Here is a 14,382-nt window from a genome sequence, read left to right as displayed (position 1 = left end):
AATACATTATACTCCTGACACTAAATCTTAAGATGTCTCACTATGGCAGTGGCATTGGGCCTGATCACTGTGCCAACCAGAAGCTGATACAGCAGTTGAATCTGGACTGCCCCATCCCACATTCCACTGTGACCACCATGAGTGGAAGGGCTGTGAGTGTCACCCCATTACTCTGCAAAGCCCCATTGGCAAGGAGGTGGAACTATATTTCTCATGCTTCCAGGTGCCTAATGGGGTTGGGGGGGGAAGTCAGAACAGATTTAAGGGGTACACAGGGGGAAGAGGTAGAGCTCAGTTGCATGAGCGGAATCCTTGAGCTGACAGAATGAAGTACAGTGATACCTCGGTTTAAGAAAAGTCCTGTTTACGAACAATTCGGTTTATGAACTCCTCAAAACCAGAAGTAGTGTCCCGGTTTGCAAACTTTACCTCGGTCTAAGAACGGAATCCAAACATTGGAAGGGCACCGGTGGTGGGAGCCTCATTAGGGAAAGCCTCGGTTTAAGAACGGTTTCGGTTTAAGAACGGACTTCCGGAACGAATTAAGTTCATAAACCGAGGTACTTGGAGCTACACAACTCAAAGGTAGCACACAATTAACAGAATGACCATGAGCACATTTAAACTTATAAAATTTACAAGTGTTTTGTTTTTGTTTTTACTTACTCCCAAGTCTAATTTGTGTTGTGTAGATGGAAACTAAGCTTCATTAAAAGTTTCTGTGGATGTTTCCCTCCAAACTTACATAATGATGATACAGTAGATATTTTCAAAATCAGCCTGAACACAAACCACCATAAGCTCCCTGTCTAGCAAAGAATTGTCTGTTCCCAACTTGGGCTCTTTTACAATGGTAGCAGTCACGGACTGTTATGGAAAGGAGTTACATCATTAGGCAGGGTGTTATTGGTGCTTTGGGGTTTCAAGTGCGTTTCACGCTGGCTGCATAAACAAGTAAACTTCCTCTGAGGTTAATTATGTTGCAGAACACTTGCTGAAGGTTTGCATGTCACCTTAGAGACAGGACCCCGAAGCGGAGAAGGAACAAGCAATGTACAGCTTGTCTGCCTGGAAGAGAGCCAGTTTGTGTCCTCAGCGCACACAACACCCCCATCCAAGTTGCAGCTGCAAAGTCCTCTCTGCCCATAAGCAACGCAGAGAGATGGAATTCTGCATTCACCACTTGAGACAAAGACCCTGTTCATTCATGGTCATCGCACACACAAAAAGCCCTCCCCCACCCTTGTTACTAGGTGCTAAGCCATGTTGTGAGGCTGCTGCTGTCACCTCCACCACCACCAGGCTCAGAGGGAGCTCTCTTATTGCTCAGAGCAAAATGGAGGCAAAAGAACAGCTGCCTCATAGGAGGCAGAACTAAGCAGGCGGATCCCTGGCAAACTCCTTGAAGTGTCTTTTGCATGGTCTAAACCAGAGGTGGAAAACTGGTGCCCTTGAAGCAATTTCATTTGACCCTGGAGGATTTACCAAGGATGCTCCTGCCCCCAACCATCGCATAGCGAAGGAGTGATGGCATGTTGACAAGCAGGTGGGACGAAGTGCCAATGGCAGCCATCATCACCATCATTTTATTTGTATGCCGCCTTTCCACAGTTTAAACATTGCTCAAGGCGGCTTACAATAGGAAAGGATTTACATAATTACAAACATAGCAAAGTAGTCATAAAAATAAATAAAACACATCAAAAACTACATAACCAAACCGAACAATTTCCACATAAAAATAAAGATACAAAAAATAATAATATCAGTAACAGCAGCAAAAACTCCCAACAAAACCTCCCCCCAAATACCCCGGTCCTCCTGGGTGGCAGCAACAGTCCTTAAGAGCCTGTCAGGCCCCACCTTAGGCCAGGTGGAGAGAGGCAGAGCAGGGCCCTCAGGCTCTCAGCAGGTCAGCCAGATGGCTACAGGTGTTCAAATCTAATTGGAGGAGGCCATCAAAAAGTTACCAAGCAAGCAGCTTGGTGCATGCCCTGTCCCTTGGTTCAGAGCCAAGATAGAGCTTACTCAGAACAGGTTGTCCCTTAATGGAAATTCTCACACTGTAAATAAGCTAGCAAAGTTGTTGCTCCCTGCAGATCCTGTTCAATAGTTCATAAAGTTGTAGGCCTTGCTACCTCCCAAAGGTTGTCTCTTGCTTGCTTCTTGATTCACTTCTGTGCCCACAAATGTCTGAGCCTGGAGCTTTACTACACAGTCGGCTGCTTTCTTTATCTCAATAAGCTATGATGCCTTGAGGCAGGATGCCAGACCCTGGCCACTCCACAGCACCCTAATTGCTGGGCAATTTGCCCTCGCTTCAGTGGCTTTTAGTGCTTCACTTTGTGTGACTCACTTGGCTGAACTGTCATCTTTAAGCAAAGCTTCCCTTTTAAGGCATGTTCAGGGGAAGCACCTCTAACCTTACTCACTGAATAGACTCCCTTGCGGAAAAGAATGTGTTGCCTGCCCTTTGAAGGGCTTCCCTGGACAAGGGTGGAAAATGAAAAAACTTCTCACATTTCTCTTTAAGAGGGCTTGACCTTTGCCTTGCAAAGATCTAGCAGAGCCTGGTACATCCCCACCCCATGCTGACCAGCTGGAAAATATGAATGAGAGAGATTTAAAAGCCCTCATTGACATACATATCCACTCAACATTACTCAAGCAAGATAAGGTCATTTTGGTTCACGGCTGGTTTTATAATTCATAGCATGTTAGGCCATGGATGGCCAACTCCAGCATTTTCCCAAGGGCTAGGCCAGGACTGGGGATTTTTTTTGATTTTTTTTTTGCATGGGGGCCATGTTTCCTTCTGGGCAGACATCTGAGGGCCACATGCCCATGTTGGGCAGGGGCTAGAAGCAAAAGTGGGCAGAGCATCAGTGTCAGTTTTACCTTTGTGCAATCAGCATTGACCTTGGCATGGTTTTCTCCCCCTGCCTATTCTGTACTGAGCAGGCAGAGAGTGGTACCCTATGGGATGGTGGCCACCAATGGATTCATTTTGGTCACTACAAGAAGGAACATTGCAGGCAAAAGAGAGAGCAGGCAAGATGATCAAACACCCTGGGAATCAAGTATCAAACTTGGGAAGGGAGGCACAGGACACTCTTGGGTACATGCATTATTCACCCAACCAGAGGTAGCTAACTTAGGGGTTGGTGTAACTCAGGCATGGCATCCCTCAGCAGGGGCTAGTTTCTACACAAGCTCACAACCTCTCTGCATCCTCCATTCAGCTAAGTAAGAAGCATATCAGAGTTCTAGGATACATTCCAACCAGACAAAAAGATTCGGAGGGTGGAGCAGTGGGGTTTGCAGCTTGGGGAGCAAAGGGGTGACTTGAGGAAAGTCCTGAGGCCCAGACAGAGAGGCTTGGAGGGCCACATTAAACCCCATGCCTGAAGTACTCATGAGTCAACCATATGAATTAGCCTCCCTCTTTCAATATTATTATTATTATTATTACTATTTCTTCACAGTCTTCACCAGCAGGTTCCAAGGTGGGTTGCGACAATTTAAAATTGAACAAATTACAGTTAAAACAACTTACAGTCACAGAAACAGGGCCCAATACAAGCACAATCTGTGTAATAAGTGGGTTTATTGAGTTTGTGGTGGTCACAATGGTTTAGGGCAGGCATGTCCAAAGTCCGTTTCAGGGGCCTAATCCAGCCCGCCGGTTGGTTTAACCCAGCCCCTGTGGGGGCCCTTTGGTCAGCCCCCATGGCCCTTCACTTCATCAAATCTGGCCCTCTTTGAAAAAAGTTTGGACACCACTGGCTTAGGGTGTTATTTTATGAAATCATCACTCTGGCATTTAGACTACAGAAGAAGGGAGCACATCCTTCTCCCTGGCATTTACCTGGATGGGGATAGGGCAGGGTAATAGGACAGTGAGCCTGGGGGCCTGTGTGGGTGCACCAGTGGTGGCAATCCAGTGCTCACACTGGTGTGTCTGCACAACCATGACATCACTGCCACCCTGCCCCATCCAGGCAACCTGCAGTGATGCCAATGACTCTGCCCCACCACAGACGCACTTCTGAAAATATGTTGCACATTTGCACAGGGTGGCACTACGTCTAATACTGACATAGGAGTGGTATTAGGAGAGAAAAGGCATCTAACATCTGTGGAGAGGGAGAAAAGAGGGGACTAGCCCAAATCGTGAATGCGATGATCCTGCAGAAATCACATTCCTGGAACGGTTTGGAAACTGCAGTGTTCTCAGAAAGGTATCCGTCTCGGTGCTAGAGAATATATCTTGAAGGTTCAGGTTCAAGCAACTTCTTCGCTTGGGGAAACTTTTGTCTAAAATTTCAAAAAGCAGCTGAAGTTTGAAAAAACAGGGGAGGTAGACCATTTGGACACATAGTATACATCAGGTCCCCGATATATACTACGCGTGCTTCTGGAGAAACAGAAAACATGGTGTGCTTTATTTCTAAAACAACATTTTTGGGTTTTAACTAAAGAAACATAAAACATTTTTTTATCAAAAGCCTTGGAAATAGTGCCTTAATGGGCAGCATCAAGTGGAGCCTAATGGGTGCTTCTGCTGCCCTCTGGTGGAACAGCTTTGGCTTTGCATCTCAGCACTCGGAAGGTCCTGTCTGTGCAGCCACACACTTCTCAGAGGGTGAATATCAGTTGTGGAGCTACAACCTTTACCTGGCCTGATCCAGGGAAATAGCATGAATCCACCCAATGGCTTCATAGTAAGTCATATTTTGCAGGGAGGGTGGCAGAGAAGAGCATTATTACACTTCTGGAATTGACTATAGCTGAAAGTGAACAATGCTGGCAAACAATAGCACCTTTTCCTAGGCGGTCTCAACGGCATGGTGGTGTGTGGCAGAACACACTGTCATCTTCCAAGTTCCTCCCTGTCCTACCTCTTTTGTTGGAGATAACAGCTGGTGCTTCTCTTGACTATGGGCACAGAGTTCCAGTTGCTCATCCACAGGAAAAGTTCTATCCTAAATAGAGGTATTTCTCAAACCTCCATAGACTTCTCTGAACTTAGATTGCAACTCTCAGCAGTCCCAGCCAATGAAGTGTACTGCTGGGGCTGCTTCGAGAGCACCAGGTTGGAGAATGCTGACTTTTAAGGAAATTGGACTGTTTCAAGGACATTTGCATTTGCCATATGGAATTCTTTGCAAAAGGACCATAGCAACTGTCCCTATCTGTGACACCTGGAGAAGCTTCATTGATACCTTGTAGAAGTTTCATTGATACCTTGCATGGAATCCTTAAACTAGCAAACCCAAACTTCCCTGTAGATGCCCTTCTTCCTTGTAAGATGCCCTTTCAGAGTCCACATTCAAGGCAAGATTCTGGAGTTCCACAGCAAAGCTCCTCAATTCTTTAAGAAGAAGAAGAATGCAAATAAGCTAATGTGCATACAGTGGGTTAATTTGCATTACTGTTATGAAGCAGCCACCATATGGAATGAGGCTCAAATGAACACAGATACGATTGTGATACAGGAAATGATAGAGGAAGAAAACGCAACAGATGCTAGGAAGAACTTTATTGTGAAGGGCTGTTGCCTTCATGTTCTGTTTGTCTTTCTGTTCTGAACACCTTTATCTTGTACCCCACCCAGATATCTGTATTGACAAAGGGCGAGTTATAAATATTCATAATAAAATAATTAACTGTCCTGATTGTATGTTTTCCATAAGTGTTTGGCTGCCACTGTGGGAACAAAATGCTAGACAGGATGGACCTATACACCCTGTTCAAACACAACAATAAATATTCGTTTATTATCACATGTCAGAGCATTGGGCTCATGCGCAGCTGCTGCTTCTCTCTTCTCCAGCATAGCTCCAAAGAGGTGATTAAAAGTTTCCAGTTCCACTTTTTATTAACCACAGTTTAATGTTGCATCCAATTCCTAAACTGTGGCTAATTTTAACTATGTTAAAAAAAAAAAAAACACAAGCCAACTTCATAAGCTAAGCTCATTTCAATGACTATAGTTGAGACTAATCACAATGTGTCAGGGTTTCAGACTGCAGTTAGTCTAAAGCAGAAGTGAAACTTCTGAGTTCATCCTTTAGGCCAAGGAAAGGGCCTGTCCATTCTATTTTAAGAGAACCTGCCTTTCATCACAGAGCCCCAGAACAGGTGATAATCATATAATCATGCAGTATTGAAATCCAATAAAACAATTTAAATCAAACAAATAGAGGTCTTGTAATTATCAAAGGCTAGGATAAAGAAGTGTGTCTTCAGCAAACAAACAACAGAAACCATATAATGAAGATGCTTGGTGCAGCTCTAGTAACCCAGCACATCATTAGCCTACTTGGTGCCAAAAAATGGATTGCATGGAACAGTCCCATTTGGGGAGAGAGGGGAGGCAGATGAGAACCACCCTAACGCACAGGTAGGAAATGACATGGGGGAAATTCTTTCTCTGATGATTCTGTCTTCCCCATAGGACTCTATGTGCTAATAGGAGCAGGCGTGCTGATGATGACCGTGGGGTTTTTTGGGTGCTGTGGAGCTGCGCGAGAATCTCAGTGCCTGCTTGGAGCAGTAAGTAATGAACTTATGCACAACTTGGGTGTGAAATTAGGGCTTTTCAGACATAATACCCCTTTCACCTTGTGGCAGAACCAAAACACCTAGCAAGTGTGAGGTCCTCTCTTCTCCCCTTCCCTTCACACTCCAGCTTTGACACTTCCATCCTAGATTTCTTAAAACCCGAGTTCCCTGTTACATCTGAAAAGGGAGGATCTATATTAATGTCAGTTTACTAACTAGAATCTTAAACCAATATCAAACTATGATTTAAGATCCTCCGTAATAAACCAACATTAAACAGGATTTCCCTGTTTTGGACATACATGGGATGCTATCTTATACTGAGTCAGACCATTGGTCCATAATGCACAATATTTTCTACACTAGCAATGGCTCTTAAGCAGCAGTCCTTCCTAGCCCTCCCTGGAGGTGATGGGAATTGAACCTGGGGCCTTCTGTATTTAAAGCAGATGTCACAGCCCTTCCCCTTTACCCTGTGGCCTGCGTAATATATTTATTGCAGATCGTCAGGAGAAGACCGTACGACCTAAGCCTGTAATCCTGTCTCCATCCTTTTGCAGTTCTTTACCTGTTTGCTGGTGATTTTTGCTGCTGAAGTCACTGCAGGAGTTTTTGCTTTTCTTGGGAAGAAAGCGGTGAGTTAGAGGTTTGCTGTGCACCACCCCACCCCCAGATTCTCATGCTTGGAGGGAAGCCAAGAAACTGCATAATAGTCCCTCCAGTTGTCACCATCATGATCTCATTGAGGTTGTCTGTCTGGTTTACTGCAGGCTGTTGAAGAGGTCCAGCACATCTATGAGGAAGCTTACGAAGACTTTGTGAATAATGTGGGGACAAGCAACAAAACTCTGATCCAGTACCATGAAGCAGTGAGTAACTTCTGAATTCAGATCTTTTGCTTATCAAGGCTGCCTTTATGAAGTTTCAAAAGAAGGCTTTAAGTTCAGGCATACTGGAATGGAGGTTAAGGCTTGCTTCATCTTCACTGCTCTGACCTGGTGGTCTCCTTACTTAAAGTACCTGAATTTCCCATTCCACAGGAAGTGGGCAAGATTCCCTACGACATCTGGCTTAAACACCTTTAACAATAAAGACCTTCGGTCTATTTATTTACATTTATTTATTATGCTGTTATCCTGCCCTTTTCTCAACTAGTTCAGGATGGGGTGCGTAATTTCCTTTTTTTAAAAATTCCTCACAATAACCCTGTGAGTTAGGTAAGGATCTGCCATAAGCCAATGCTGAAAGCTAGATAAAAATGGCCTAATCAAGCAGATATTTCTATTTGCATACAGATTGAAATAGGATGTGAACCCTGACTTCAATAAGTCCTTTAGTTTTCATGGTTGTGCTTGAATTCACTTAGCTTAATTGACTTTGCTGAAAATCGAGCTTAATGAAATCCATTCAAATTGTCAGGTTCAGCAGATTTTCAGCACTTCTCCCCCCCTCCCCCGCAATACTGTAAAAAAAATTTTTTTTTAACAAGAATATGCTAAACATGTCTGCTTAGAAGTCCAATTAACTATGAAATTAAGGAGCCTGTTGGAGTCACTACCTTTGGCCTAACCTCTGTTACTGCTGTACCAACTAAGGATGTTGTTAGGAACTAATATTGCCTGCATTTTCAGTGCTACAGAAGCCAGTGAGGAAGCATCACAGGGAGATATGGACACATCAGGCCAGTTTCAAATCTCTTTAAACTATCATCATGTCCAGCCTACAGCTGTGCTCAGATGAAGGTTTCCCCACTGTTGGTTGCACTAAACCAAGAGTGCAGGAGGTAGTACTCCATCAAAAAGATGCACAACGAACAGAAAAAACAGTAGTAAAAGGATAGACTCTGGGCAATATTATTGGTGCAAGTATATTTTGGAGCATATGAAACTTCAGCCTGGAACAAGAGTCTAATGTGAATTTACAGGTTGATGAGAGAACACTGTTATGGACTGACTCATAAATATAATAAAGAGATTTCTTATTTATGAGAGGGATTTCTTTATTTAAAAAAATCTGTCTGGTGTTTGGTTGTTGTTTTTTTAACATGTTATCTCTGTCCTTCCAGCTTCAGTGCTGTGGGAGAGGAGGAAATGATGCTGCAGTGAAGCCCACCTGTCCAAAAGACATTGAACAGCCCAGAGTAAGTGTCTCTGATGGACATGTTGCAAAAAATAGCCCTGGGATGTGATAAGACATGTAAGTCAAAGAAGCTGGTGGGAAGCCAGATGAAATGCTCTGGACAAGGGCCATTTGGCACTGGTCTTTCTTCTTTCCATTAGTCATTTGAGATGCTACTGAGTATGCCAGTAGGACTGACTTTCCAGCAGCTGTCAACCCTGCTAACTCTGGGCATCTTTATGGATCTGAACAATACCACTGCAAATTACAAGCGATACTTAACGAAGGGAAAGCAAATTCATTGGCAGCCTGCTTGCTTCCCTTATCCTTGATATTTGCTTGCTGATTCACATGTATCCCTGCTCCATGTCACACCAAGAAACAAGGCAAAAATAGGCAACAGATGAAATAAATTTATCTGTTTTTATCTGTGCTTCTTCCCAGGGTAAATGGCAGCTTTGTGGGAGAGGTGACTTTCCCTAGGATCACGGCATTGCAGGGAAGGGTAAACCCGTGCAGTGCAGTCCTTAAAGGTCTCTTGACAAACAAGAGGCCTAGCAGAATCTGATGGAACCTGGCTGAATTAAATAAAGGTCCCCAAACTTTCATAGCAGGTTCCACCTAGGTAATCCTCTTGGAGGTCTTAATTCTGTATTAGGTGAAATTGAGCATACCTTATTCGTAGCATTTGCCGTTGTGGTGTAGATTCAGATTATGCAAATGTGACACACCGACTCCCTTCCTCTGCACTGTTCCTCTCACTGCTTCAATTCCTGGCACACAAATGCCACACAACTTTGTGAGAAAACCAAACAGGAAACAACTAGGAGAAGCTGCAATAAGAAAAGGAGAGAACAAAAGTACCTGGTATGCCCAAGAGTGCTTCTTGCATGGTTGTACCTGTCAGAAGGAAGCAGCAGCAAATTTTTCCTTGTTTACAGGTTCCACCAAGCAAATTATAAGAACAGCATCATCAAAATCAAAATGGGTGCTATTCAATGCTATTCCTACTCAGAGATGACCTATTGAAGTTGATGGACATTGCTAACTTAGGCTCATTAATTTCAGTGGGTCTACTCTGAGTAGGACTTGATTGAATATGTGTATGATCTTAAATTAAGAGTATAGTTTTAATAAATGTCATCAGGGCTCGGGCATGCTAGAATGGTGATGTGAGGTCCAGTTGGGCTTATAATAAACACAAATATTAAACATTTAGGAGATTATGCTGGTTCAAGCCATTGCTTCTGTAGTGCTGTGCTGGGTTGCCTCAAAGACCAGAATCCCAACCACAGCAAAGGCAAGGAAGGCAAGATGGAACAGAGAGACAAAGCTGGTGAGGTATGGGTGAGAACTGCTGCTGCTGTCAGGAAGCTCCTCAAGCCACTTTTCTCAAGCGTAGCTCAGAGAAAGCAAATGTGGGAAGGCAATTCCTGCACCAAACAGGACAGTCAGGGGCAGACGTTGTGAAGAGGAAAGGGGTTTACTAAGGTGGATTTTCCCCCTGGTTGCTGCCAAGAATGTGTCAACTGTGTCAACTGGTCCTTGGTAGAAACCAGAAGGGCTCTTCAAGATTGCTTTGATGTTTAAAGCGTTGTCAACACCTTCATGTCTCTAACAGAGTTGTCTGACTGAAATCGAGACTCTCATTGACACAAATCTTCGTTTAGTTGGCATTGTTGGGATTGGAATTGCTGGGATCACAGTGAGTAATTATCTGGTGACAATACTGGTACTGCTGCTTCTGTTGTTGCTAGCCATGTGTTTACGAATCCCCCGGGTCCTTCCAAGCCAGTGGAAATTAGGTTGAAGGGAGCACAGAGTATGAATGTAGATGTCCCATGTGTGAAACTTAGGGCTTGTCCTCACTTCTGCTTGTCCTGTGCCTTGAAAGTATGGGTCCAAGTGGTCTTCCACTTGACCTGCTCTTTCTTGGCATGGGTCCAAGCAGTTTTGCCTTTGCACTGCTTCTTTCTTCCAGAAAACACGCTCTTTGGAGTTAAATCGGAGCAAATGGCAGTCCACGGAAAACATGACAGAGGCAGCCCTGATTATTCACATGTCTTCATAGTCTTCTGCTTCAGGCGCCTTTCTCCCTGGGTCAGCTCTGATGTTGGAAGTAACTCCTATTAAAATTAGATCCCCAAGCCACTTGTACACACCCCATTTTGTACATGAGTGGGGCAGTCATATGAACAACAAAATGGATGCCCTGTTCATGTCTAGTTTGGCCTGACTCAATGCATTCTGCTGAGAACATTGTTTTCCCTGCTCTGAAGCTGGCTACTTAGCAAATTGTACCATGTAGCCTCTAGGTGTCAGCATTATATCAATTTGAATTGATTTTATGTCTGTACTGTTGTTTTGAACTCTTTCTCTCTCTGTGTGTGTGTGCATATTTGAAAATTGCTTCAGGATGCCTCATAGAAAGCAATTCATAAATGAAATAAGTGATAATAATTATATACAAGACTGACAGTTGTAGCTGATCCTCTGGGCCAGAATAAATGTGGCCTTAATTGCATAAAAGGAAGCAATGTGCATGATGTTTTTCAAATGTAAAAAGGCAATAGAGGGAGAGCCTGAGTAGGATTGAGACATGGCAGATTGAAAAGTGTGGTTTAACCCCTTCCCCTACACCACAATTTATATGAAACTTCCTCTCCCCCAAAGCTACTGCCATGCCTCAGAGGGAAGCCAACAGAGGTTTCCCTCACAGGACTAATAGCAGCTCAAGGAATGGGATAGTTTCATCAGGATTGTGGTATAAATGACAATATTAAGACCCACCTACCTAGCATGGTTTAACCCCCACCACCCAGCAGCTATTTGCATTCTTTAAATGTGCATCTTAAATGCTTTCATGCAACTAGCATTGCATTTTAGTTTGGCTCTAAGTCATCAAATGGGCAGAAACACAAATCAAATGAATAGAAATTTGGATATGTGAGGATTGCTCCAAGCAATATCAGCCATGCCCTGCTTCCTATTAAGGATTATGTTCCTCTCTGATGACTCGACTCTCCACATCTGCCTGAGAGCAATCAGTAAAGTTTTCTGAGCTGCCAGACATAGTGACAAAAATCTCCCCGCATTTCCTGGGCATCCTTTAAAATACGTTCCTTGTGTTGCAGATCTTTGGCATGGTCTTCAGCATGGTCCTCTGCTGCGCAATCCGGAACACAAGAGACATGCTCTAGAACTCTTGCTTCGTAGCATTATCTTCACCCTAGGGACCAGAGACTGGAGGACTTCTGGATGAATCTGCAAGTGCACTTGTCCGCTCAGCTTAACAACTGTAACCATTTTAATTAGTGGCGTTAACCAACTGACAGAGAGAGAGAGAGAGAATGAGAGAGAGATGTTTGGTGAGCGTGAGAGTTTTACATTTCAATTAAGACAAGGAAATCTGAAGCAAACAAATAGGATGGGCGTAACAATGTCTTCTTCAATGCAGTGGCAGCATTAGAAACTAAAATTTATTTGAAACATGACTTTGCACATGTGTGCAGGTGATCAGTGCCTATATCTCATGTTCAAGTACATGTGTGTTTGTTTGTAGGCACACAGATGCATGTGGTGCAGCTACACAGATATCTGTATATATGGTACTCCATATGATTGTATGTTTCGTGGATGTCTGTATTTGCATGCACATTCCTGCAGTATATATACACTTGGGTGCATACCCAGGCTAAAGCCCTTTCCAAGTGGCCTCCTCATTGCTGATAAGCCATCTCGTTTTTATCCAACAGTGTCCAAAGGTGACTACATTTAACCAATTGGATTGCAAGTAAATGATCCTGGACATCTCACCTTGGAGAGTTTCGGTAGCTTTCTTTGTCACATGCAGAATTGTCTTTAATCCCTGAAGGCTCCATGGGGAACACTCTGACCTGCACAAAAGAAAGTAGAGGTTTTTCTTAAAAGGTGGCAGAATCCAGTCAAATCAATTAATAAGTGTAAAATGGAATTAACTAGGAACGAGGGAACTTTTTGTGAGAACTGTGCAGCAATGTTTTTGAAAAGGACCTCTCTCTTTTTTCTTTTTCCAAAACTCAGGTTGTCCTTGATGGGAAGCTTAACCTTGTTCTATATGCACTGGGCTTCCTGACTGTTGCTGTTTTCTCTAATAAACACCGCTTTGTGCCTTTTGATTTAATTATTTTTAATATCTGCAAAAGGAAAGGTCCTTTCTAAACAATCAAAAAGCTGTGCCCCCAACTACATTGGGTACCTAGCATCATAATCACACATGTTTCTTTAACATTTATATCACACCTTCCTACTTTTGGCTATAAAAACTGTGCCTTTCACAACTGTGCACTAATATTTCCATATTCTGTCACACCCATGCCACACAGTCCTAAACACATTTATTCAGACATTATGTGTCTCTCTGTTCCATATGACTGCAGCTTTCATGAATAAGGATCATAGATTTGCTGCAGGGTATAATCATGCTGCTGTTCACAACTTTTTGTTTGCTGCATGAGCATTTCTGCACTGGCTTAGCACAGAAACAGTTAAAAAAAAACAGCACTAAACAAGCACTGAAAGAGCACTGCAGTATTGTAGTTGCACAGTTGCTGAGGACACTGAACAATTTTTTTTAAATTACCGTATTTTTTCATGTATAAGACACCCCCATGTATAAGATGCTCCCTATTTTGGGGGACTCCAAATTAAGAAAACACCCCTCAGCACTACCCGTGTATAAGACGAGCCCCAATTTTAAACCTATTTTTTTGGTAAAATAAACCCTAGTCTTATACAGGGAAAAATACAGTACATTTAAAATAAATGTTCCCAATATTTTGCAGACATGGAGAGGAACAGGTGGGCATTGGGTCACTCGGCATTAATGAGATCTCAGACAACAATCAATTGGTTCCATGAAGCAGTTATGCTGAGAAGCTACAGGGAAGTTGTTTGAACTCTGTGCAACAAACCGGTAATAATTGTGGCAAAAGGATTCTTGCTTGCACAATGGGACTTCCCCCTTCCCGCCCCATGTGTGTCCCATGTCTTCCCCAAATCTGCTCCAGTTGGGCAGTTGGGGAACCCCCAGAACAGGCTTAAGGGTAGGAGGTAGGAGGAAAAGGGGAGAGTCCCATTGCTCATGTGAGAATCCTTGTGTTGCCAGGATACTTACTTAGCACTCCAGTGAATCCAAGCCTGGGCATTTATTTTGCTTAATAAAATTGATTGTTTGGAAAGGACTAGAGACAAAAATGAGAAACTCTGGGTGGTTAAAGTACACCGTGCTTTGAGCATCCTTCCATGTCATCCGTAGCACAGTAAGATGTAGCTGCCAAACTAGCCTTTAGAGATTAGTTTTTAAAGTAAATGTCAAATGGTCTATCTTTGCCTTATCCCTGTTTTAGGAATGAAGGTAGTTGACCCAGACTTATTGCTTGAACAGAGGCTGCTCAGTCTCCTGAGACTATGTTTGCATAGGATCCACCTTATAAAGCTGATGTCAGTGAAAAAGCTAGCTTCTCTGGCTAATATGCACTGACCTTTCTGGAAATCCTGTCCCTGGGGTTCTGGCTAACCAAGTGGGGGGGGGTCATGATTTTGGAACGAGAGAAGTAGCATTACCCTTTATTTCCATCAATTATTTCTGAGAATCTGAGGCTGGCTTCCAGCAGGGCATTTCAGTTAGGTCCTCCTCCTACATGTGACCAAGTCATG

The 14,382-nt window shown here is 43.4% G+C and overlaps 1 protein-coding gene across 1 annotated transcript in view; it reads left to right on the top strand.

Moving 5' to 3' along the window:
- Nucleotides 1-12,604, top strand: part of TSPAN2 (tetraspanin 2) — a 62,269-nt gene extending 49,665 nt beyond the window's left edge. Inside the window, exons 3-8 of the mRNA XM_033153047.1 lie at nucleotides 6,461-6,558; nucleotides 7,128-7,202; nucleotides 7,338-7,436; nucleotides 8,633-8,707; nucleotides 10,307-10,390; nucleotides 11,820-12,604. Coding sequence (XP_033008938.1) covers nucleotides 6,461-6,558; nucleotides 7,128-7,202; nucleotides 7,338-7,436; nucleotides 8,633-8,707; nucleotides 10,307-10,390; nucleotides 11,820-11,885 — 497 coding nt within the window. The 3' untranslated portion in view covers nucleotides 11,886-12,604. The remainder of the gene's footprint in view (nucleotides 1-6,460; nucleotides 6,559-7,127; nucleotides 7,203-7,337; nucleotides 7,437-8,632; nucleotides 8,708-10,306; nucleotides 10,391-11,819) is intronic.
- Nucleotides 12,605-14,382: the final 1,778 nt, after the last annotated feature.

The sequence above is a fragment of the Lacerta agilis genome, chromosome 6 (assembly GCF_009819535.1).
Source record: "Lacerta agilis isolate rLacAgi1 chromosome 6, rLacAgi1.pri, whole genome shotgun sequence".
In the NCBI taxonomy this organism is placed as follows: domain Eukaryota; kingdom Metazoa; phylum Chordata; class Lepidosauria; order Squamata; family Lacertidae; genus Lacerta; species Lacerta agilis.
The sequence above is the reverse complement of the archived record's forward strand: the minus strand, read 5'-3'. Positions and strand labels throughout refer to the sequence as shown.